General features: G+C 36.6%; 1 protein-coding gene across 1 annotated transcript in view; it reads left to right on the top strand.

Annotated features, from left to right (window-relative positions):
* Positions 1-24655, top strand: part of SLCO4C1 (solute carrier organic anion transporter family member 4C1) — a 64327-nt gene that overhangs the window by 10418 nt on the left and 29254 nt on the right. The window contains exon 3 of the mRNA XM_021699139.1: positions 24012-24194. Within this exon, the coding sequence (XP_021554814.1) occupies positions 24012-24194 (183 nt within the window). The remainder of the gene's footprint in view (positions 1-24011; positions 24195-24655) is intronic.

The raw sequence follows: 24655 nt of genomic DNA, 5'->3' as shown, positions 1-24655 counted from the left end.
TTTGGGATGCTCTGTTCACATTTTCCATAAACTTGGCCTAAAGAGTAATGGGGCGTTTTCTTTCTTTTTTTCTTTTTTTGGGGGAGGCACTGAATTGGGCAGAATTGTGTTATCAGAGGCAAAGTATAGATGATCTTTATGTGTAAGATTTGGGATCTGAAAAATTTGCAATGCGAAAAAGGAAGCTAAAATGAGAAGCATATTCAGAAATAGTAACACAATGTTTTGATATTCTACTTTTGGTTTTTGTCTTAATTACTTGCTAAACTATGGATTTCCCTGTGTAGCTACCATGCTTCTAAGGTGATGCTAAAATGGCAGGATTTTTTCTTGATAGACTATTAGTAGGGATTACCCTTATTTGTTTTCATGTATAAAATAAAAGGAAATGCTCTGATAAGGCATTCAAGTTGACCATAGGCATAGTTGTCTCTTATTGGTATAATGTATGGGAGGTAATTATTAAGCAATGCTTTTGTCGCTTCCTCAGAAAGGTTGGTAAAAATGTGGTTTGTGGTAAGAAAGAAATGAGGAAATTCTGTTTTCTAAGTCACTGTTCTTAAAAAATGCACGAAGAGCCACTGTGTGTTTTAATGTATTTTTTCCCTTTATTTTAATAATATTAGCACATTACATTCAAGGAAAGTATGCAGGAGTATAGCAGGGATATTAGGGTCAGACAAAACAATTTAAATTTTGCTCAAACATTGTGTGATAGAGCTATGTGGCCCTGGACAAGCTTCACTATAAATTATGATGATGATAATAACCCCTACCTCATAGGAGACTGTACACATAAGTGATAAGGCAGTACCTGGTGTAGGTAAGTGCTCATTAAATACTGGCAATGAATAATGATGCTCATGATAATTAAGTAACAGCTATACTAATGTAAAAAACTACCTTTCTTGGGGCGTCTGGGTGGCTCAGTTGGTTAAGCATATGCCTTCAGTTCAGGTCATGATCCCTGGGGTCCTGGGATCCAGCCTTGAGCCTCGGTCTCTCTGCTCAGTGGGGAGCCTGCTTCTCCCTCTCCCTCCGCAGCTTCCCCTGCTAGTCCTCTCTTTCTCTCTCTCTCAAAAGAAGGAAACAAATAAAACAAATGAAAAACTACCTTTCTTGGTTTGGTTAGTTATGGGCAATGGTAATTACAAAATCATATAAGCAACTAAAAATCTTTCAAAATGGTGCATATATATATTTTTTCCTTTGGTAGGTGTCACTTGATATTGATGTATCTCAAGTCTGGCTAAACACTTCCAAAATAATATATTAGAGGGTTTTAATTAGCTATGTTTCCAGGATTATATTCTTAGAAGATGAGAAGGTAAATTTGTTTGGTGTAGCTCAGCTTAAATTGATCCACTCAAAATAGTATACTAAAATATTACCTTTTAAATAGTCAAAGTGCCTATTTAAATATCTTTAATTTTTTTAATCTAATTTTAAACATGATACATCCTTTGCAAGCCATTCAGAAGATAAAACTTAACCAAAACCAAAAAGAAATGGAATAAAAGGAAAAAAATGGTGAATAAATGGAACAAAAAAGGAAGGAAATAAGATATTTTTATAACACAACATAGATTACCCACTGCTAATATTGTTTAGCCTTCTTAATGTATATATACATTTATACATGTATTCACAAATAGTCACACATAATACACACACTTTCATTATAGTCATTAATACACACTCATGCACAATCACATCCACACACTCTTACTAACATTCATACATATTCATACATTTTAAATCACATTTACACATATGTATTCAAATGTAAATTTTAAGGAAACGCATTTTGAATTTCTAGATACACACTTTTTCTTTAAGAATATATATTGGATATTGTTACATGTTAAAACAGAGTTGTGAATTATTTATACTTTTATATTCATTTTATAGATAACCTTTTTAATGAGCCCTCTTTTGTTGTGTTTTTTATTAATACATTTTTCTGGTTAGAGAAGTTCTGTGGGTCATTGCAGACAATTTGGACAATAGAAAGAAATGGGAAAAGAAAAAAAAATTCATTGTTTTTTCTCAAGGAAAACTTTGGGACCATGTTAATGTTTTTAATATGCCTATTTCTAATCAAGTTAGTATTTTGTATAGTTTGCAAACCTTGAGCATTCTTATTCTTGCATAACATTCCATTTTAAATTTTAACCATTCTCATAAAGTTGAATACTTATATTTAAAAAGTTTTCTATTGTAAATTACCTCATGCTAACATTGTTACGTTTAAAGATTTTACTATATTTTGGTAATTATACAGTATTTAACATTTCGGAATTGGATTTTTTCACTCAGACTAATTCTCTAAAAACTCGTCAGAGTGGTGGTTATCAATTATTCATTCCTTTTTATTGCTAATTACTAAGTAGTTTATGGTATGAATATATCATGCATGGTTTGTATAACCATTCACCTACTAAAGGACATCTGAGATGATCCCTTATTTGGCTGTTACAAATAAAGTTGGGAACATTTGTACAGATTTTTGTGTGAACATAATTCTCATTTCTCTAGGATAGATGCCCAGGAGCAAAACACCTGGGTCATGTGGTAGTTTTATGTTTATTTTTTTGAGAACTGTTTAACTATTTTCCAGAGGGAGTGTACTATTTTATAGCCCACCAGAAAGTATGAGTGATTCCACCCTTGCCATCATCTGGTGCTGTCATTATTTTTTATTTTAGCCATTCTGATAGGTTGCGATGAAATCTCACTGTGGCTTTAACTTGCATTTTCCTAATGGCTGATGATGTTGAGCATCTTTGCTTGTGCTCATTTGCCATCTATTTATCCTTGGTGTAATGTCTGTTCATGTTTTTTGCCCATTTCTAACTGGATTGTTTAATTTTTACTGTTGAATTTTGAAAGTTGCTTATGTATTCTAAGTCCTAGATCTTTGTCAGATAAGTGATTTGCAAATGTTTTCACCTGATGTATAGCTTATCTTTTCATACTTTTAACAGGGTTTTTTATAAGAGCAAAAGTTTTTTAATTTTGACGAAATTCAGTTTATCAATTTTGCCTTTTATAGATTATATTTTTGTTGTCAAGTCTAAGAATTCTTTACCTAGTTCTAGATCCTAAAGAGTTTCTAATTTTTTTAAAAAATGTTATTGTTTTCCATTTTTGTGTGTGATACATTTTGAATCTTGACTCTCTTTGTATTCCCATTAGCACTAGCATTCTCTGTGTTTTTCCTTTAATACTCCAAACACATAAGAAATATATTTGTCACAATAATCATACTGGTTGGAAAGGAGAAAATACATAGCAGTCACTAGTTCAGAGAAATCCTGAAATCCCACTGGGAAGATGTTATGCTTGCTCCTTGAGTAAACCTGCTTCTTGGGAGGGGCTCAGTGTTCTCTATTGGTCCTTTTTATTGTCTTTGGCTATATTTGAAGAGGGCAAAAAGAGAATATACTCCTTGGATGGTTGGAATCTGTATCAGCCTGTTTCTTACCTGTAGAAATTTGGGAGCTAAGGGTTATTTTCATACTCATTCAGTCATAATCCCTCTGAGAAGAGGCTGGTGGGTCATTTGGTGGTGCAACTGTTTCAAAAGCCAGTTTGTTATCTCATTGATTCAGGTTATGTGCCAATAACCATACTCATAGTTTTGTTGTATGTCTTATCTTTCTTTTTTTTTTTTTTTAAAGATTTTATTTATTTATTTGAGACAGAGAGAATGAGAGAGAGAGAGCACATGAGAGGGGGGAGGGTCAGAGGGAGAAGCAGGCTCCCTGCCGAGCAGGGAGCCCCATGCGGGACTCGATCCAGGGACTCCAGGATCATGACCTGAGCCGAAGGCAGTCGCTTAACCAACTGAGCCACCCAGGCGCCCCTATGTCTTATCTTTCTTAACCTCATGCCTCTCTCTGGACTTAATTAAGCATATCAGACTAATGGGAGAGTCATACTCTTAGGTACTTTTCTCTAAGTCGTATTTTCCAATTAAAAGTATTTGCTTGGTACCATCTTAATCCATTTAATGGTATTAACAATGAGTGTGACCAGAGCCTTGTTTTTAATCCATGACACAATCTGTTTTAATTGACCTTTGTTGCTCACAAAGGACTTCTGAGTTTTATCTTTTATAGGATTTGGATGAGAAGCAGTTGTCTCTTCCAACTCTAAACTCTAATCATCCTATTCCCTTTCATTCCATCCAGAATACTTGGCACAGATCCACTGACCACCCACAATATCATTACTGTCAGTTATTTGGGTTATTGGAGAAGATCAGAAAGGCAATGACCCATAAGCCTCTGTAGGATGTTAAAATGTGTTACTTAACAAAGAGTTTCAGCACAAACTTGTACCACTGTTTAGCCTATTATCTGGCATAGGGTAGACAGTTTGTAGGTATTTGTTGAATAAGGAGAGGGACACTCTATAATGCACAGATGAGCCCGCCACATGAAAGAGGACAGAAGGGAGGAAGGAACTGTTTCAGAAGTTAATGAATAAACCAACTTACAGGATTTCTTTATTGAAATAATTCTGAGCTTTTTGAGTAATACTAAATTGTTCATGGGGTCCCTGGGAATAATGTGAAAAACATTTCTTTCTTGAAAAATTATCTGTAGCCATGCTATTTTCTTTTTGTAGATTGTATTTCCTATTATCTCCATTTTGTTACCAATCTGGTCATGTTTCCAATTTCAGTTTTGTAAGAGCAATTAATTGCTATAATAAAAAGTATTTTACCTTTTGTCTGAGTTTTTAAGATAGGCTCAGTGGTATTAAGAAGAGGTCATAATAACTAAAGTATAAAATAGAAAATATTGGTCCTTTTTACTAAATATGACATTTTCTAGGATACAATTTTTGTGACAGAATTCTGGTTACTTCAAACTGAAATATATTCTCTAGTCCTAATGTAGCATTTAAATTTCATTTATTACTGTCCTTAATCTATGATTTCTATCCATTCTTTTTTAGATTAATCTGTTACACTCTGACATTTCCATTTCGTTTTTTTTTGGCATTTATTCTTAATTTCTTTTGTTTATTTTTATTACTATAATGCTTAGAACATATAAATTTTGTATTTGTCAGGTTTTAATTTTTATAATATCAGTTAGTACTGTTACTACATCAGACTGAATTTTTGAGGAATGTAGGGGTTATAATTTATTCATCATTTTCAGTAGCTAAAATATTAGCTACTCTGTCAAATTTTAATAAATTGAATTAACCAGGGCTTTTTGCTATGAAATTTAATTGATCTTATATTACTTTTTTTAACATTTTATTTTATTTATTTATTTTTTAATATTTTTACTTATTTATTTGACAGAGACACAGTGAGAGAAGGACACAAGCAGGGGGGAGTGAGAGAGGGAGAAGCAGGCTTCCTGCTGAGCAGGGAGCCCCATGCGGGGCTTGATCCCAGGACCCCGGGATCATGACCTGAACCAAAGGCAGACGCTTACCCATCCGAGCCACCCAGGTGCCCCAAATCTTATATTCTTATTGTAACCCTTGTTTTTTGTAAATTCAAAAAGACCTGTAGGATATAAGTTGTACTGGATATTCTTCATTTGTCCATCCAGATCCTGGGGAGATAGAAACTACATGGCTATGCTAACCTTCAGAGGCAAGGTTGGCTCCATTACACGAATAAGTTTCAGAAACCGAATTGGCATTATTTTTTTAAGATTTTATTTATTTTTTAGACAGAGAGAGACACAGCGAGAGAGGGAGCACAAGCAGGGGGAGTGGGAGAGGGAGAAACAGGCTTCCTGCAGAGCAGGGAGCCTGATGCGGGGCTCGATCCCAGGACCCTGGGATCATGACTGGAGCCGAAGGCAGACGCTTAACAACTGAACCACCCAGGTGCCCCTGAATTGACATGTTTAAGTGGGAAAATTCTAAGTCTCATGGGCAGAAACCCAGTCTGAATCAATATTGTAGGGTTTCACAACCCTTTAACCAATTCCCAGATCTAAGCTAGTTCAAAGATACAGAATTCATTATTGATAGGGAGGCTAGATATCTTTGAAGAGTTTTACAACAAAGCCAGGAGTATGTGATGCTTCTCTTTTCCTAAACCTATCCTAAAACCTTTTATCGAGTGTTGAGGGGGAAGGGTAGTATTCATACTCATTAGAGGTGATTAGATAATGGATCTGAACTCACCTGATCTCTGGAGTTCTAGAATAGTGCCATGGTCCACTGGTAAGAAAGGGACTTACAGAGGTCCAATAATAGACTTGGCCCCAAACTGCTCTATATCACAGTGAAATACCCATCCTGTAATTTTCCCTAGTCTTAGGATATAGAAAGGGTATAGATATATTAGCTGGTAGAATCTCCACACTGGTTACCTGGCCTGTGGATTGAGAGATATTATTGTAGGAAGAAATAATTAAAAACCCGTGAATGAAATAGTAAACTAGAAGTAATACTGTATTCTTAAGAGGATTATGGAGTTTTGTGATGCCATCAAGATTTGAAAGATACTGGGATGGTGAGTCCTACTACATTTTCACTTTTTTTTATGTATTTGGTATAAATGAACGAGAAAGTCATGGAAAAATGACTTTAGATCATTATAAATATAATCAAAATTATAACTTTATTTTTTATTACTTTATAATCATAACGTATACATAATACTAATTATAGCCATGTTTCCAGATTTGGTACCTTTTCTGGAGCAAATCAACATAGACCCTGATATCTAATGTATAGCTATTGATCTGGCACACGTTTTGTTTCACTTTTCAACTGCAAAGTAATCAAGATGACTTGCTTTTCTGTGGAGGAACAAGAGTACACCACCATTGTCTTATATCAGTACTGCATACATCGTCTTGCTCTTTGGTATAATATGGCCTGGAGCAGTGGTTCTCAACTGTGGCCAATTTTCTCTTTCTGGAGACATTTTTTGATTGTTATGACTGGATTGGAGAGTGCTACTGGCACCTAGTGGGTAGAGGTCAGGGACACTGGGAGATATCCTACAGGGCCTACAGGAGAGGCCCTGACATAACAAGGACTATCTAGCCCCAGACTGACATTTGTGAAACTCCAGTCTAGAGGTACCATGATTATATTACTATCCCACAGAACGTCATGCTGGATTTTATCTTGATGGTGTTAAGCTAATTGGACTTGGTTAGTTGAAGTATTTATTTATTTATTTATTTTTAAGGTATTTTAGAAGCCTTAGTAAAGTATATGCACGCTAGAGAAAAACCACAAAAATATCAGGAGCCTACCATAACAGTGTGGCCAAGGCCATGTTACAGTATCCACTTTGCACGTTCCACATTCTGCACTTGAATATCCCTTGGTATATCTTTTGGGATTTGGGAGACCTCATCTACCTCATTTATATACATTAATCTAACATATTTATTGGGTAATGCCTAAGATCGCCAAAATTGGGTAGGAACTGAAACAAGGTAAAGTTCTTGCAGCAGGGATAGGCAGTATTTTTGGCAGACAGGCAGGATGTAGGAAGCCTCTGACAAGTCTTCACAGGGAAATCACTGTGAGGACCCCTAGGTTTTTGTAGTAAGACCATGCTTTCTTCTGCTTATAGTATCTTGGTTTGCCACTAGATGTTGGTATATTAGACATAAACACGATTATGATCTGAACTCCCCATGATGAAGTATGTGTTATCTACTGTAACAAATCATAAAATTAGACATGTAAAGCAGTATTTCTTATTAAATGAAATGGTAGATACAAGTAGGTTTGGAAAGCACAAGTAACTATATAGGCAAGCATCTCACATTTGTGTGCTGCTTGTTTTTATTGCCTTGTATATGAACTGAAAGATATTTTTGCAACTTGTTAATGTTCACTTGAGGATATCCTTTGTGGAAGAAGTTCTCAATCAGAAAGAAAAGATGGTCTATACAGGGAATGTCATTCAGTGTCTTGTGTAATTGTACCATGTAAAGAGTGGCCATAATGACATAAGCATGGATTCGGAAACATGCCTTTCCTTCATCAAGACTGGTCTAGCTACCCTCACTGCAGATGGACTGCTTGATTTACTAACTATAGGGGCCAGTTCTGAGAGCTTCTGATATGCTACCTTTCCCCAGGGCAACCAATATACCCAAAGGCAGTTAAAATATATCTCAACTAGTGGCAAATTATCCTCCTGACTTAAACATATATTCTAGATATGAATTTATTTTCACTGCCCTCCATGTCTCTACCAACACTCAACATTGTTTGACTTCCAGAATGTCTTATTCATTATTATTATATTCTGTACAACATCACTTCTGATCAAGAAACTTATTTGCATCAAGAGAAGTATAGTAACAAAGTCCTGCTCATGAAATTCACCTGTATGTCTTACTCTGTACCCTAAACCCAGAAACCACTGACTTGCAGGAATGGTGTCCATTGTGTTGTAATTTGCAGAATAAAATTTTCTTAGAACATGGTATATGTGTTAAATAAGGCAGAAACAACTCTGTTTTGCTGGATCCTTTATAGCCATAATGGATAGGGTAAGGAGCTTGGAGTGGCAAAGGATTAGTGCCTCGTCCTACTGTATCTAAAAATCCATTTATGGAATTTTTGCTTTCTGCCTTGGTCTTGTTGAGTCCTAGTCCCCAAGGGATAAAAACTTTCATCAGATAACACAGTCATTATTCCCTTAAAGTCAAAGCTGAGACTGTACCCTAATTTTATATATTTATATATATATTTTATATATATATTTATAAAAATTTATATATATATATAAATATTTATCTATATATTAAATGATCAACAGGAAGAGAGGGTGGTCACTGAACTGGCAGAAATGATAGGTCATAGTTACTCAGGGGAAATTGAGTTGCTTCTATACAGTGTTCCCCCAAAATATATTTTGGACTGAGGGAATTTACTTGGGTGCCTCTTAACACTCCCACAACCAATAATACTTGTTAAAAGGATAACTGTGGCAACCAAACAGAGATAAAACAGCTGAAGACTTGAGAATGCTATGTAAAATTCCAGACCAGTTGAGGTATAGGCAGGAAGTAAAGAGAACACAACCTGGATGATAGGAAAGGAAGTGATGTTTGTCAACTCAGGCTTTCTGACCAGCTATAGAAGGAAGAACTATAGAACTTGTCAATTGTCCTACTGTTGTTTTCCTCTACCCATTATATGAAGACCACCGGTGATGACCAACCTTTCAGTGTTGGTTTCAGGTGGGATAATAACTGGATTGACATTACCCCAGGATGACGTTTTGGTCGATAGATTCTTACGGATTTCTTTTGTTGAAGATAATGTTTTTCACCTGGACAAAGATAAAAATGGATGCTTGATACCAAAAAAACCTACAAAAAATGGACAGTGCTGGATATCCTCTGTCCTTCCAGATCTGTCATTCATTTTATCACCCTGTTTAATAGAATAAGCCCCATGGACTATGTTGCCTTGGCACTTTTGCCACCAGGTTTCTAGTTGGGTTTAGCCAATGGGAGTTTGCATATGGGAAAGAGGTTGTAGTACCTATTTCCCTGGTATGTTGCCCATCAGAGTTGGTGCAGAAGTTACTGTGTGCCTTTACTTATGCTAGAGTTTTTGCAGTGTTTTGGTAACTGCCTAGTGGTACTGGTACTTAAGGTTTGTTCCCTTTAACTCTGTCTTTAAAAAATCCGTATCCATAAAAAATGTTAAATTCCCTCAGTAATCCCTTTTGTCTGTGTTCTACTGCAATCTTATCTGATACATAAAAAATACATATTTTCTAGCATTAGTCTTTTAAAAATATTTCTTTTTTTCTTTTTTTTTTTTTTTAAAGATTTTATTTATTTATTTGAGACAGAGAGAATGAGAGACAGAGAGCATGAGAGAGAGGAGGGTCAGAGGGAGAAGCAGACTCCCTGCCGAGCAGGGAGCCCGATGCGGGACTCGATCCCGGGACTCCAGGATCATGACCTGAGCCGAAGGCAGTTGCTTAACCAACTGAGCCACCCAGGCGCCCAATATTTCTTTTTTTTTAAGGATTTTATTTATTTGACAGAGAGAGACACAGTGAGAGAGGGAACACAAGCAGGGGGAGTGGGAGAGGGAGAAGCAGGCCCCCCGCCGAGCAGGGAGCCCGATGCGGGGCTCGATCCCAGGACCCTGGGACCATGACCTGAGCCGAAGGCAGACGCTTAACCGACTGAGCCACCCAGGTGTCCCTTAAAAAATATTTCAATTTAAAGTTCCTCCTTAAAAATGACTGTTTTTTTTTTTTTAAGATTTATTATTTGAGAGAGAGAAAGAGAGTAGGGGTAAGGGCAGAGGGAGAGAATCCCAGGCAGACCCCTGAGCTGAGCACAAGGCCAGTGTGGGGTCAATCCCATGACCCCGAGACCAAAACCCAAGCCGAAACCAAGAGTTGGAAGCCCAACCGACTGAGCCACCCAGGTGCCCCACAAATGACTGCTGTTTTGAAATGTAGTGCTAATTCTTTATAACAAATTGGGAAACTTTATATATTCTTCTCTATATTGGAATAGTTTAAGTAACACACAGGGTTGATTGTTTTTGATTGAGCTTTGATATAAATTCTCCAGAAAAAAACATTTAGAGGTAGATTTTTGATTCCCATTTCAATTTATTCCAGAATCCGAGATGCATATTTTATATAATTTTATATATTTTATATAATTTGACATAATTTATATAATTTTATATAATTTAAAGTCAATATTTTACATAATTTAAATTAAATTTTGTATAATTTTATATAACTTATATATTTTAAAGTCAGTTTTATATATCTTTATATAATGTTATATAATTTAAATTTTATATGAAGTCAACATTTTTATTTTAAGACATTTTCAAATTTCGTAGTATAAGATTATACATAGAATTTTCTAATGTTTTAAAAGGTTTTATGCATTTCTGGTCATTCTTATGAGATTCATGGTGTGTTGGATTCTACTTTTCTTGTAGTGAGTTATGGGCACTTAGGTCAGGGGTTTGTATTTTAGATAAGTAGATTGGCTGTTAGAAATTATATTAAAAGTTTTTGTCTCCTTATTTTATCTTGATAGAAACCCTCATAGATAAGTTGTGAATTTACATCCCAAACTATTTAAGTAACCAATTAATTTTACTTTATGTCACCATTAACCATGTGATCAATCTGTTAAAAACTTAGGCTCTTTAGTCTTAAGAGATTTTGGAAGTAGTTAATCTAATCCTGATTTCGCTCATCTGTAAAATGTGGAAAGTAATGGTACCTCCTTCATAAGTTGTTTCTGGGGATTAGATAATACATGATAGGGAAGGATCTTGCATAAGATGATCGCTCAGTAAATATTACTGTTATGGCTATTAACATACATGAGGATCGAATATAAGTAAGGCATGATAAGCAAGAACCCGGTGAGTCATACAGGCAGGTAAAACTCCAGGGTTCATTGTCACTGAATAGAGAAAGATAGTAGTAAATGAAGAAAGCGTTTCCTTTGAGCAACTCAGAGGAAGTGGAAATTGAACTGGACTTGAACAGTGGGTATGATTACAGTAGGAAAAGCATATGGTGTGGTCATTTTAGGCAAGGAATATAATGTTGAATGATTCTTAGTTTTAAGCTTGATGACTAGAAAACAGTTGTTATAAACAGATATTGGGAAATCAGGCAGACAGAGAAGATGGTTTTTTGAGAATGATGATGAGTTCTGTTTTAGACATTTAAGGTAGAAATTTGGCATTATAAATGTAGTTCTAGAGCATAAAAGACTTTGGAAGTTTAAAATTGACATCTGTAGTCATCTTCTCAGTTTCTACATTTGTGATAGTGGATGTTCATTCCAAAGGAGAGAGGTAGTAAGAAAGAAGGTAAATCTTGGCAATAGGAATCATTAAGTGATCACTGATAAGACTAACTCTGTAAGTTTTAAGTCTATCCATACAAGGGTTAAATTGAAAACATTTTAATTACTCAAAGTTCTTTTGTTTTACTTAACCCCTTTGTCATGCTTGAAACCAGTATACTTCAAAAGCGTGTTTTATAAGCACATTCTGTGAGATATTACACATTAATGGAGGAAAAAAAAGTAAATTGAAAATATGATATGTTTTGAAAAACTTTATCATATGACGTATAAATGCATGCTTATTACTTTCTAAGAGGAGGGTGTAATAATATAGTATTTCCTTCACAAATCTGACCATAGAAGCCTATGGTTCATGGATATTCTCAGAAGCCCAGGGTTCCATAAAGTATACTTGGGGAAATCTTGCTTTATAACTCTCTAGATGATGGTTCAGCTCATTAAGTTGTAGCTCAAAGATTATGGAGAATACACTGGGGGATTAGAACACTAGGAATCAGATTATTGGGTTATGTTAGAAAAATCTGACTCTGCATAGCATGTGACTTTGAGATTCAGTTTCCTCATTTAAAAAACGATTAAAGAAAGTTGTTGTAAAGATTAGGTTAGGAAATGTCTGTGAAAGCTTTGACTATCGAGACGCACCATAAAGGATAGCAGTATTTGTTTATATAATTTATTCCCCTCCTGAACCATCCAACCCGAGTAAATGAGGATCTATTTCACTTTAGTGAAAGGTTAATGTGTTAGTTTTCAGAAGGTTTTATTCATATTTGTAACTTCAGTGTTTCTCTTTTGTGTATTCATAATTTGCTCATTAACATTTTTGGAATTTCTTATCCATTCTTATTAGTAGTCGGTAGCCTCTGGCCACCTGTGTATTCTGAAGTCATTTAGAAGTGCTTGTAACACTTGATATATATTATACTGCTGGTATTCTCTGCAAAGAATATTCTCAGTAGTCCATAACAGGTCTACGCAATTTGGAGTGTCTTTTTTAATTTTTATTTATTTATTTTTATATATCTTTTATTATGTTATGTTAATCACCATACATTACATCATTAGTTTTTGATGTAGTGTTCCATGATTCATTGTTTGTGGAGTGTCTCTTTAAAGTCCAGTCCAAGTTAGGTGTTGGTGATGACTATTGATGTCATGTGTCTCTGGCACCCAGTTACAGAGATTGAAGTATATAGATTTACATACATATTTTTAGTTGTTAGGGACATTTTCTTAAATTATATCTTTGAGTATTTTATTCCATGATGTTAGAGTTTTTTCGTCAGGTACTTCAATTATGTGTATATATGATCTCCTCTGACCACCTTCTGTAGTTAACATTTCCTGTGTTTTTTACCATTTATTTCTCTCACTTTTCTCATTTTTGTACTATATGCCTGTTGCTGTGTTTTTTCAGTCTCTTCACCTTTGTGCCCCTTTTAATTTTACCTTCACTTCTATGGGGTTTTAATTTTTCCTTTCTTTCCTGAGTTCTGCCAGCTCATGTCTCTTCTCCACTTTCTTTCTCTCACATTTCTTATGTCATTTCTGCCTTGCTGTCTTCCTTCAGATAAATAATTACTCTGTTTCATGATGCAGTATGTGTTCATACTTTTCACATGCACCATGAAAGTACTTTTGTGGTCAGATAAAATCTTAATTTAATAAAAGTGTGTTGCTCTTTTTATTTACAGCATTTTTACATAGATGCTGTTAGAGCTTCTTATAAAATCACTTTCTTTTTTTTTTTTTTAAAGATTTTATTTATTTATTTGAGACAGAGAGAATGAGAGAGACAGAGAGCACATGAGAGGGGGGAGGGTCAGAGGGAGAAGCAGGCTCCCCGCCGAGCAGGGAGCCCGATGCGGGACTCGATCCCGGGACTCCAGGATCATGACCTGAGCCGAAGGCAGTCGCTTAACCAACTGAGCCACCCAGGCGCCCATAAAATCACTTTCTTGACTCAGGTTCCCCATAGGAGGTGAGTGAGCAGGCTAGCATCCTAGGCAGGTTGCCTGCACAGGCAAAGGCTCTCTCATCTTTTCATTTCCCAGAAAGATAGAGTTCTGAATTGTCTTGAGATTCCTTGTGCAACCTCTTGCCACCCATCCACCCTCTCTATTTTTATGAACAATAGCAGCCCAAGAAGTCCCTCTGCCACCTGGCTCATCTCCTGTTCCTACATGAGTTGTTGTAGGCAAGGGAAATGTGGACTTGAGAGGGTAGCTCCTCACGTTCAGGAAGAGTATTTTTCTTGCTGCTTTCTCAGATCTTCTGCCACCAGCTGCACTCTGCCCTGAGCCACGTGCAGAGAGGGACCCACATCACAGACACTGAAACTCAAAGATAACTTGTTTTTCTCTTTAAAGAAACTTTTTTTAAGGAAAGGTTATAGAAAGATTGGTAACAGGATTAGTGAAGAGAAGTTATAGAAGAGGGATGCGAGGATGAGCTGTACTCTCTAGGCCAGAGGATGCGGCTTAGACTTGGGACTGGTCAAGTTTAAACAAAAGCAGGAGCCCTTTTTCCTTCAGGGCATTCGCTAGGAGATGGGAGATGAGGGGCAGGGGTGATTACAGTCATTCCCTGGGAATGGAGAAAGAGAGGCTGTTTTTGTTTCAAGTTAGCCACCTCAAAGTAGCTGGTGTAGGTAATTAGGCGGACCATGTTCCCTAGAAAACTATGTTTCTTCTCAGGAGATATGGGTACCTCTTGGAAATTGAAAAAGAAAAAAAAGTGTGCCTGGGGGAGTGAAATCTCATCTCAGCCTGCAGCATCCTACCCTACCCTTGGCAGCTGGATGGGCCCAGAGGAAAACATGGTCTCTTAACTTCCAGGTTTTGAAGGTAAATGCCTCAGGAGAAGCAGGCTGTGGGCCTTTGAGTGGGGATGAGGTTTGGGCTGAGTTTGATATTTAATTTATAAATGTCCAGGTATGTAGATTTTCATTTTCCCTTTTCCCTTTCATTTCTGCACAGGTTAGTGGGTAGGACTGAACACTGGTTTGTCCATTAAGTGAAGTTGTAAGCCTTAGTTTTATTGGCAACACTCCCTCGGTTCATGAACAGCGTAGGCGCTCCCTCTTGTGGTATATTGTCAGATCACATGCTTTTAAATTAGTGTTGCAAGTATTTTGTCAGGAATTGTTTTATTTCTCATTAGACGTTGAAATTCTAGGTTCGGGTACTTTCCTCAACTAATAATACTGCAGAATTCACATAATAAGTAAATGTAGATATTTTAAAAATCTGTGTTATAACAGGTACAATTTAATAAATTATTTAATATTACTTAGGATGAATAGTCTTCAGGTCCCCATGGCATCTCAGAATGAAGTATTTCTTGGTAGGCTGAAAAGTATCCTCTAGTAGTTCTTGTGCTTGTTTTTGTTTTTTTCAGGAAAGGTTAATTCCCTGAGATTTGTAATATGTTTAAATATTTGTCTTTTGCCTTTATACTTGAATGATAGTTTGAGTGTAAGATTTATGAGTCACATTATCTTTCACTGATTATTTTTGAAAGTCATTTCCTTTGTTTTATGAGATTAATGTTGCTCTAGAGAAGTCTGATGCCAGCTAAGTGTTTTTTATTTCCCTCTACGTAAGTGACTATCTTTTTTCTTGACTGCACAAATAAGTCTTTCTTCATCTTTAAAATCCAATAACTTTATAAAGGAATATCTTGAAAGTCCTGTATCAAATTTTCCTGGGATGCTTTATGCTCTTTTAATTATAGATCAGTCTTCATTTATTTCAGCAAAGTTTCCTAAGTTCTACCTCAGAGTATATACTTTTTCCTATTCTGATTGATTATGCACATGTTTGATTTTCTTTGTCTGGATCTCATTTCCATAATTTTCTCTCTAATCTTTTAAGTCTTACTTTTGGTTTATTTAATTTTGTTTATATTTCTCAAGTCACAGATATGTATTCTGTCTCCTTGTAATCTTGAGTCCTGTTTTCTTTTCCCCATTTTTGATGTGACTTTTATTTCTGTGGTAGTTTTCATTTTTATTTCATGTCTTTCCTGATTTTTTCAACCCATTTTTTTCTTCTCTTATTCATCACATTTATGAGCTTTTTAAATCCCTGTTTCCAGTTTTGATTTTAAGAAGCAATTGTTGTCATCACTTTTAAAGCATGGTAATATGGTAATTTTTTATTTTTTATTTTTATTTTTTTTTTAAAGATTTATTTATTTATTTGAGACAGAGAGAATGAGAGAGAGAGAGCACATGAGAGGGGGGAGGGTCAGAGGGAGAAGCAGACTCCGTGCTGAGCAGGGAGCCCGATGCAGGACTCGATCCCGGGACTCCAGGATCATGACCTGAGCCGAAGGCAGTCGCTTAACCAACTGAGCCACCCAGGCGCCCAATATGGTAATTTTTTAAATCTACATCATAGTGACATTTCTCTGGAGACTATTCTGCCAAGTGTTTTGCTTTTCCTTTTTGGTTATTATTCAACCTTGAATGAGGCAAATTGTTCCTTGGTTAACTTTTGGTAAGATGTTTGTATTAGTTTTCTATTGCTGCATAATATATTATGCAAACTTAATTCGAAACAGCACAGTTATATTATCTGACTGACTCCGTGGGTCAAGAGTCTGGCACAGCTCAGCTTGGGTTCTCTGTTCAGAGTCTCAAAACTCAGGGTGTCAGCTGGCTGCATTCTAATTTGCAGCTCTAGAGGAGAATCCTTTTCCAGGCTTATTAAACTGGTGGAAGTAATGGTTTTGGGGATTATTTAACTGAGATCTCCATTTCCTTGATGATCATCATTAGGTGTTGCTGTCAGCTTCTAGAAGCTCCTCATATTCCTTGGCATATGGTCCTCTCCATCTTTAAAGCCAGCAACAGTCCATAGAATCCCTCCTTGGCTTTAGACTTTTCTGATTTTTATCCATTTCTTCCAGATTGCCCCATTTGTTGGCATATAATTTTTCATGATATTCTTGATGGTTCAATGATAATCTTACCATTGTTTGTATTTCTGTGGTGTTGGTTGTGATCTCTCCTCTCTCATTGGTGATTTTATTTATTTGGGTCCTTTCTCTTTTCTTTTTGGTAAGTCTGGCTAGGGGTTTATCAATTCTGTTAATTCCTTCAAAGAACCAGCTCCTAGTTTCATTGATCTATTCTACTGTTTTTTTTTTTTTTCCCTGTATCATATCTTTCTTTCTTTTTTTTTTTTTAAGATTTTATTTATTTATTTGACAGGGAGATAGCGAGAGCAGGAACACAAGCAGGGGGAGTAGGAGAGGGAGAAGCAGGCTTCCCGGTGAGCAGGGAGCCCGATGTGGGGCTCAATTCCCAGGACCCTGGGATCATGACCCGAGCCAAAGGCAGTCGCTTAACGACTGAGCCACCCAGGCGCCCCTGTATCATTTATTTCTGCTATAATCTTTATTATTTCCCTTCTTCTGGCTTTAGGCTACATTTGCTGTTCCTTTTGCAGCTACTTTAGGTGTAAGGTTAGGTTATGTATTTGAGATTTTTCTGACTTCTTGAGGTAGGCCTGGATTGCTGTATACTCCCATCTTATGACTGCTTTTGCTGCATCCCAAAGGTTTTGGACCATGATGTTTTCATTTTCATTTGTTTTCATGTATTTCTTTTATTTCTTCTTTAATTTCCTGGTTGACCCATTCATTCTTTAGTAGGTTGTTTTTGACCTCCATGTATTTGTGATCTTCCCAATTTTTTTCTCATGGTTGACTTCAAGTTTCATAGAGCTGTGGTCGGAAAATGTGCAGGGTATGATCTCAGTCTTGTTGTACTGGTTGAAGCCTATTTGTGACCCAGTATGTGGTCCATTCTGGAGAATGTCCCATGTGCACTCGAAAAGAATGTGTATTCTGCTGCTTTAGGATGAAATGTTTTGAAAATATCTGTTAAGTCCATCTGGTCCAGGGTGTCATTCAAAGCCATTGTTTCCTGGTTGATTTTCTGCTGAGATGATTTGTTCATTGTTGTAAGTGGGGTGTTAAAGTGTCCTACTATTATTGTGTTATTATCAATGACTTTATGTTTGTTATTAATTGTTTTATATATTTGGATGCTCCAAAGTTGGGGGCATAAATATTTATAATTGTTAGATCTTGTTGGATAGACCCCTTTATTATGATATGGTGCCCTTCTTCATGTCTTGTTACAGTCTTTGGTTTAAAATCTAGTTTGTCTGATATAAGTATGGCTACTCTAGCTTTCTTTTGATGTCCATTAGCATGATAAATGATTCTCCATCTCCTCACTTTCAATCTGCAGGTGTCTTTAGGTCTAAAACGAGTCTCTTATATAGGAAGAATATAGATGGGTCTTGTTTTTTTTATCCATTCTGATACTCAGTGTCTTTTGTTTGGAGCATTTAGTCCATTTACATTGAGAGTAATTATTGATAGATTTAAATTTAGTGCCATTGTATTACCTATCAGGTCATTGTTTCTGGAGATTTTCTGTGTTCCTTTCTAGTGTTTGTTGCTTTTGGTCTTTCTTTCCAACTCAGAGTCTTTACTATTTCTTGCAGGGTGGTTTAGTGGTCATGAATTCCTTTAGTTTTTGTTTGTCTGGAAAACTTTCTATCTCTCCTATTCTGAATGACAACCTTGCTGGATAAAGTATTCTTGGCTGCCTATTTTTTTCCCATTCCGTATGTTGGATATATCATGCCACTTTCTTCTGGCCTGTTAAGTTTCTGTTGATAGGTCTGCTGCTAACCTTATTTGTCTTTCCTTATAAGTTAGGGATTTCTTTTGCCTTGCTGCTTTTAGGATTTTTTCCTTCTCTCTGTGTTTTGCAAATTTTACTACAATATATCTTGGTATTGGCGGGCTTTTGTTGATTTTGGCGGGAGTTCTCTGTGCCTCCTGGATTTGGATGTCTGTTTCCTTCCCCAGATTAGTGAAGTTTTCAGCTATCATTTCCTCAAGTAAGCTTTCTGCCCCCTTTTCCCTCTCTTCTTCTTCTGGGACTCCTATGAAATGAATGTTATTATGTTTTATGGAGTCGCTGAGTTCCCTGAGTCTATATTTGTGATGCAATATTTTTCTTTCCTTTTTTTCAGCTTCATTATTTTCCATAATTTGAACTTCTGTATCACTTATTTGTTTCTCTGCTTCTTCCATCCTTGTGGTCATTACATCCAGTTGGTTTTGCATCTCGGTTATAGCATTTTTTATTTCAGCCTGACTAGTTTGGGGGTCTTTATCTCTGTGGTAAGGGACTCCCTGGTGTCTTCTTTGCTTTTCTGAAGCCCAGCTGGTGTCCTTACGATTGTTGTTTTAAATCCTGGTTCAGGCATATTACTTATATCTGTTCTGATAGGATCCCTGGCCATGACCTTTTATTGTTATTTCTTTGGGGATGAATTCCTCTGCCTTCACATTTTGTTTAGGTCTCTGTCTTCTCTGTGTTAGGAAAGCCTGCTATGTTTCCTGCTTCTGAGAGTAATAGCTTTATGAAGAAGAGGTCCTGTAACCTCCACAGCTTGGCACTTTAGGCAGTGTTTCTGGTGTATGCTGTGTGCACTCTGCTGTTGTATTTTGGCTGCTCTTTCCCTCAGGTCAGTCTTCTGCAGAGTTTCTCCTTGCCTGCAGTGGGGAGTGTCTGGACCTTGTGCAGAGTGTGGAGAGTTTTAACTAGGTGTGCTGTGGTCTGCTTGTTAAAAGGGGCTGGATCCTATTTCCACTAGAGCTGAAGCTTTGCAGCACTCTATGGTCAGTAGACTTGGTGCCTGTGGGAGGTTCATGCTGGTCTTCTGGGGGAAGGGTGCTGGGTTTGTGCTGCTCTGGGTCTTAGGCATGCTTGCCTTAGTAAATAATCACCTGCAGAGCCTGGGGGTGGGAGGTTGGGGGGGTGTGGCTTTGTGTAAGCGGCTGAGGCCTTCACTGTTGGAGCTTTTCTGCTCACTGAAGTTAGTCCATGCTGGAGAAAAATAGCTCCAGCCCCCTCTCTGGTCTTCAGAGTTTGTGCCTAATGCTGTTTGGGAAGCCCTCGTGAAAGAATGATCACTGTCTCCTCATGTGTCCCAGGCATTCCTTGGATCCCTGCCTTCATCCTCTCCATGTCCAGACTGTGTACCCTCCCAGCAGTGCAGTACACCTGTGTTTTATCTCAGGCGTGCCAGCTGAGCTTCAAAACTCTAAACGTTAGGGACCTGGCTCAGCACAGACTATGCTGGTCTTCTGAAAGAGGGTCTCCCTACGCTGTGGCTGGTGGCGTTTGTCCCAGACCAATTCACAGGAACTTGGAGTTCAGAGTAAAGCACAGCAAAAAGCCGGTGTCCAGGTTAGCTGCTTTCAGCAGGTGTGTCTCTGCCCCTATGCTAAGGGACTGGGCAGCACAATGATGCCCGCTGTCTCGTTTGTCCCCTGAGAGGTAATGCCACCTCTCCCAAATGCACTCCAGGTAGGAATAACTGTCTCCCCCAGTGTGTCCCAGGGGATCCTCATATCACAATGTCTGCACCCTCTCCCCCAGGAGCACCACTGTGCCTGCTGGGCTCCACACTGACCATGGCAAGGATTTCTAAAACTCCAGTTTTTGAGTTCCACTGGTTGTAAAAACTCAGCAATAATCAGCCCCTCTCCTTTTCCCACATATTGGTTTTGGGGAAGTGTTTTTCTTGTGTGATCCCCTGTGTGCTGTGTGTGCTCGCTCCCTTTCTCTTTCTCTCTCTCCCTCACTCTCTCTTTCTCCACTCTCCATCATCAGGGTTCCCTCCCCTCTGCAGCACCTGTGATCCTTTTACCCGCCAAGTCACGTCTCATCTCCATACCTCCTACCTTCCATGTTGTGGCCTCTTCTCTCCCTTTAGTTGTGCAGTTCGTTCTCTCAGTTCTCAGATTGATTTCTAGGGTGTTCAGAATGATTTGATTTTTATCTAGCTGTGTTCGAGGGAGGAGGCAAGCGTGGGGTTCTCCTACTACCATGTGATCTTAACCCCACCTCCCCAGGCTGGATATTTTCACTTAGCAATATATATTTAAGATTCACTCAAGCCTTTCTGTGACTTGATATGCCATTTCTTTTTACTAATTTTAAGAAAAGCAATAGAAAGAAATTATTCAAAAATAATACAGAGAGTAATATATTGGATAGAGTAGTTTTCATAAATAGACCTTAGGCCTTGTTTACTTGGGAAAAATGATAGAAGATGTTAATTCTTACTATGCCTTTTATGTAGTACTGTGAAATGGGTCATAGCTGGGATGAGATGTTGATATCTCAAAGCTTAGACAGCTGGAGTAATTACAAGAGATTTGGTCCAGAGAAAGACTGCAAAGATCAGTGACATAAAACTAAGTATCCAAAAATAACCCCACACCCAAGAAATTGAGTAAAAGATAATCTTTGGTTAATGCAACAGACTACTGCATCCCAGTCTTTCCCCACTAAACTATATTACATATGAATTAAAAATACAGTTGAGAAACACAAAAACCCGAGTTTGGATTGTGTGGGTCCACTTATACACAGGGTTTTTTCCGGTAAATATGGTACAGTACTTACTGTAAATGTATTTTCCTTATGACTTTCTTAACATTTTCTTTACTCTAGGTTACTTTATTATAAGAATATAGTATATAATACATGAAACATAAAATATGTGCTAATCAACTGTTTATCAATAAGGATTTTCAACAGCAGGCTATTAGTAGTTCAGTTTTGGGGGAGTCAAAAGTTACACATGGATTTCTGACTATGCAGGGACTGGCACCCCAAATCCTGCATTGCTCTAGGGTCAACTGTAAAGTAAGAAAAATTCTGTGATAAAATCATGTTAATTTATATGTAATCTTGGAGAAGGGAAGACTTTCATAAGTCAAATATCAAAATCGGAACCTATGAAGTAAATTTGAAAAATTCATAGAAAATATATGAAAATGGCCAATAAACATATAAGAAGTGCTTAATTGTACTGATGAGCCTAAAAAATTGAATTAAAAAAATATGTGTGTGTATATACACACACGTGTGCGCGTATTTTTTTAACCAGAGAGACTGGTAGTAATTTAATTTTATTATGCAAAGTGTTATTGCATTGCTGGTGTGATTGCATATTTGTTTAACTTTTTGATAAGGCAGTTTGGCAGTATCAAAATATAAATATTTACACACTTTGACCTAGCAGTTTCTACAGATAGACTTGCATAATTATGCCAAGGAAATTTTAAAAATGCATATCACAACATGTTTGTAATGACCTAAATATATGTACAGTATAATAATGATAAATGTTATTAGTTTTTAAGTGTAAGTTGTGGATTAAGTAAGTTCTACAGCATTTATGCTGTGGGATGTTATGGCAGTGCCAACAGAGAAATTTAAATACAGTCAAATTCCAACATCAAAGTTGTTGAGGACATAAGTGAAATCTGGAAGTTGTTGAGTATAAGAACAGTATGTTTAGTATGACCATACTTGTGTAAAAAAAGTAAATGGAGGGCGCCTGGGTGGCTCAGTTGGTTAAGCGACTGCCTTCGGCTCAGGTCATGATCCTGGAGTCCCGGGATCGAGTCCCGCATCGGGCTCCCTGCTCGGCAGGGAGTCTGCTTCTCCCTCTGACCCTCCTCCCTCTCATGCTCTCTGTATCTCATTCTCTCTATCTCAAATAAATAAATAAAATCTTTAAAAAAAAAAAAAAAAAAAAAAAAGTAAATGGGTATAAAATGTGTGAATGTGTGAGAAAATGTCTGAAAAAAAAATAAAAGGAACTGTTAACAGTTGTCATTACCTCCATGTGAGTTATTTGGAAGAGCATAAAGTGGAGGCAGGCAGGGGGAAGGGAGAATTTTGTATTTCTCTTGATCTTCTTCTGTGCTATTTAAAATTTACTTAAACAAACGAAACCTCATAGATGACTTCCTATGGGAAAAAACAAACACCAAAACCCCACAGAATACTCACATGGTCAAGGTATCTACTAGATTACTACAGAAAGATATTTCTCTATTATAAAAAAGAAATAGGAAAAAATAATAAACCAAGAAATACATGTAAGTATGTTTAATTGTGCAATGTATCCAATAATAAGAGACTAGTCTTAGTCTAATCTGCTACCTCCAGAAAAGTGAACATTGAAACCAGAAGTCACAGGTCAAATGTCTGACATGGTCAGGGAGGTAAGACAATAATTCAGACTTAGGCCAGTTATAAATACAAATTATCTGCCAAAATATTCATCAACGTCTTATAATATGAATATGTACAAAATTATGGGTATGTTTTAAATTTTAAATTAAGAATAATAAATATTTTATGCATAAAATTTGCATCTGAAAATCTGATGGTCATGGACCAGTTAAAGAGTCTTCAGGATTGGTGCTTTGGGGGTCTTACTCATCTCATCATTCAGGAAGTAATACATCTTGATCTGATATTAAGGAAATGAAAATAGAATCATCTAAGGCTATTGTTAAAATGCAGTTTCTGGATACTACCAGCTTCAAAGGGAAAGAAAGTGCTGGGAATATATTTTTAACAAACATCTTTATTCATTAATATTATCAGGTGAGTTTAGGAAATATGGGTTTACTATATTATCCAGCCTTTGAATGTGATTTTTAAGAAGATTTTAATCAAATCTTAAAAATAACCATTTTTCTTTTGATGATATTCAGAAGAATATTCTATAGGGCCAAAAGTTGCTTAAAAAATAAATTTAATAAAATAGTTTGAGCTACAAGAAAGAACTAGACATAACTTTAAATATTATGGCTTTGTAGTGAATATTAAGAAATTATTGTTTTGACCAAAATATCATATAACCTAAGTATGCTTTTCACATGTGTTCAGGGTATTGATTGACAAATTCAATATGCTGGTCATACTGTATTTATGACTTGGAAAGAAAAATAAAGGCTAGTTTTTTTTTTCCTTAATCTGAAAACTTCCCTGGCACCACTTGCTTCAATTGTGTTTATATTAACTTACTCCAAATTTGTTAATTTTGATTGTTTAATGTTTCTCAGTTTTGTTCTACATTGTCTAAATTTTAACATGATAATATTTAATTTTCTTTAGTAATGTATGTATTTTAAGAACAGTTTAATCATAGTGAAGTGATTGAGAGAAATAAAGAAGGCTGTTAGGCAAGTATAATTGATAAAAATAGATGTTTCAGTTATTAGCTAAATTTCTATAAATTCACAATTTAATTTTTTCCCCCAAAGATACTTGCATAACAACAAGGAATAGAACCAATTGTGCCTCTTCAAGTTCTTCACTTTCTAACTACTTGTATGTCTTCATCTTGGGACAACTATTGCTGGGAACGGGAGGAACTCCTCTCTATACCCTGGGAACAGCCTTTATTGATGGTTCTGTTCCCACACACAAATCTTCTCTGTACATTGGTAAGTTTTCTCTGTAATATAAATGTTTCAGTATCATTTCATTTTATTGCTTAATTTATAAGTAAAAATATAATAGATGCTTATTAAAAAGTTAGTTGTAATTTCATGGGTATTTCCATTAGATTCCCAGTAGATGGCAGATATAGCAATATTACTGTTTTTGTTTCATCATTTACTGACACATGTACTTCAGCTGAATGCAGTTATGAGTTTTGTTGACATCCTGCCCTGTTTTCTGTTCTGAGACTGTCTTAGTTCTTTCAGTCTGCTGTACCAGAATACCATAGACTGGTTGGCTTATAAACCACAGAAATTTATTTTTCACAGCCCTGGAGGCTGAGAAGTCTAAGATCAAGGTACTCACAGATTCAGTGTCTGGTGAGGCCCACTTCCTACCTCATAGACATTCATCTTTTTACTGTGTCCTCACATGACAGATGGGAAGAGAGGGCTTTCTGGGG

This window comes from Neomonachus schauinslandi, chromosome 7, assembly GCF_002201575.2.
Source record: "Neomonachus schauinslandi chromosome 7, ASM220157v2, whole genome shotgun sequence".
NCBI lineage: Eukaryota > Metazoa > Chordata > Mammalia > Carnivora > Phocidae > Neomonachus > Neomonachus schauinslandi.
This window is presented reverse-complemented; position numbering and strand designations above follow the sequence as displayed.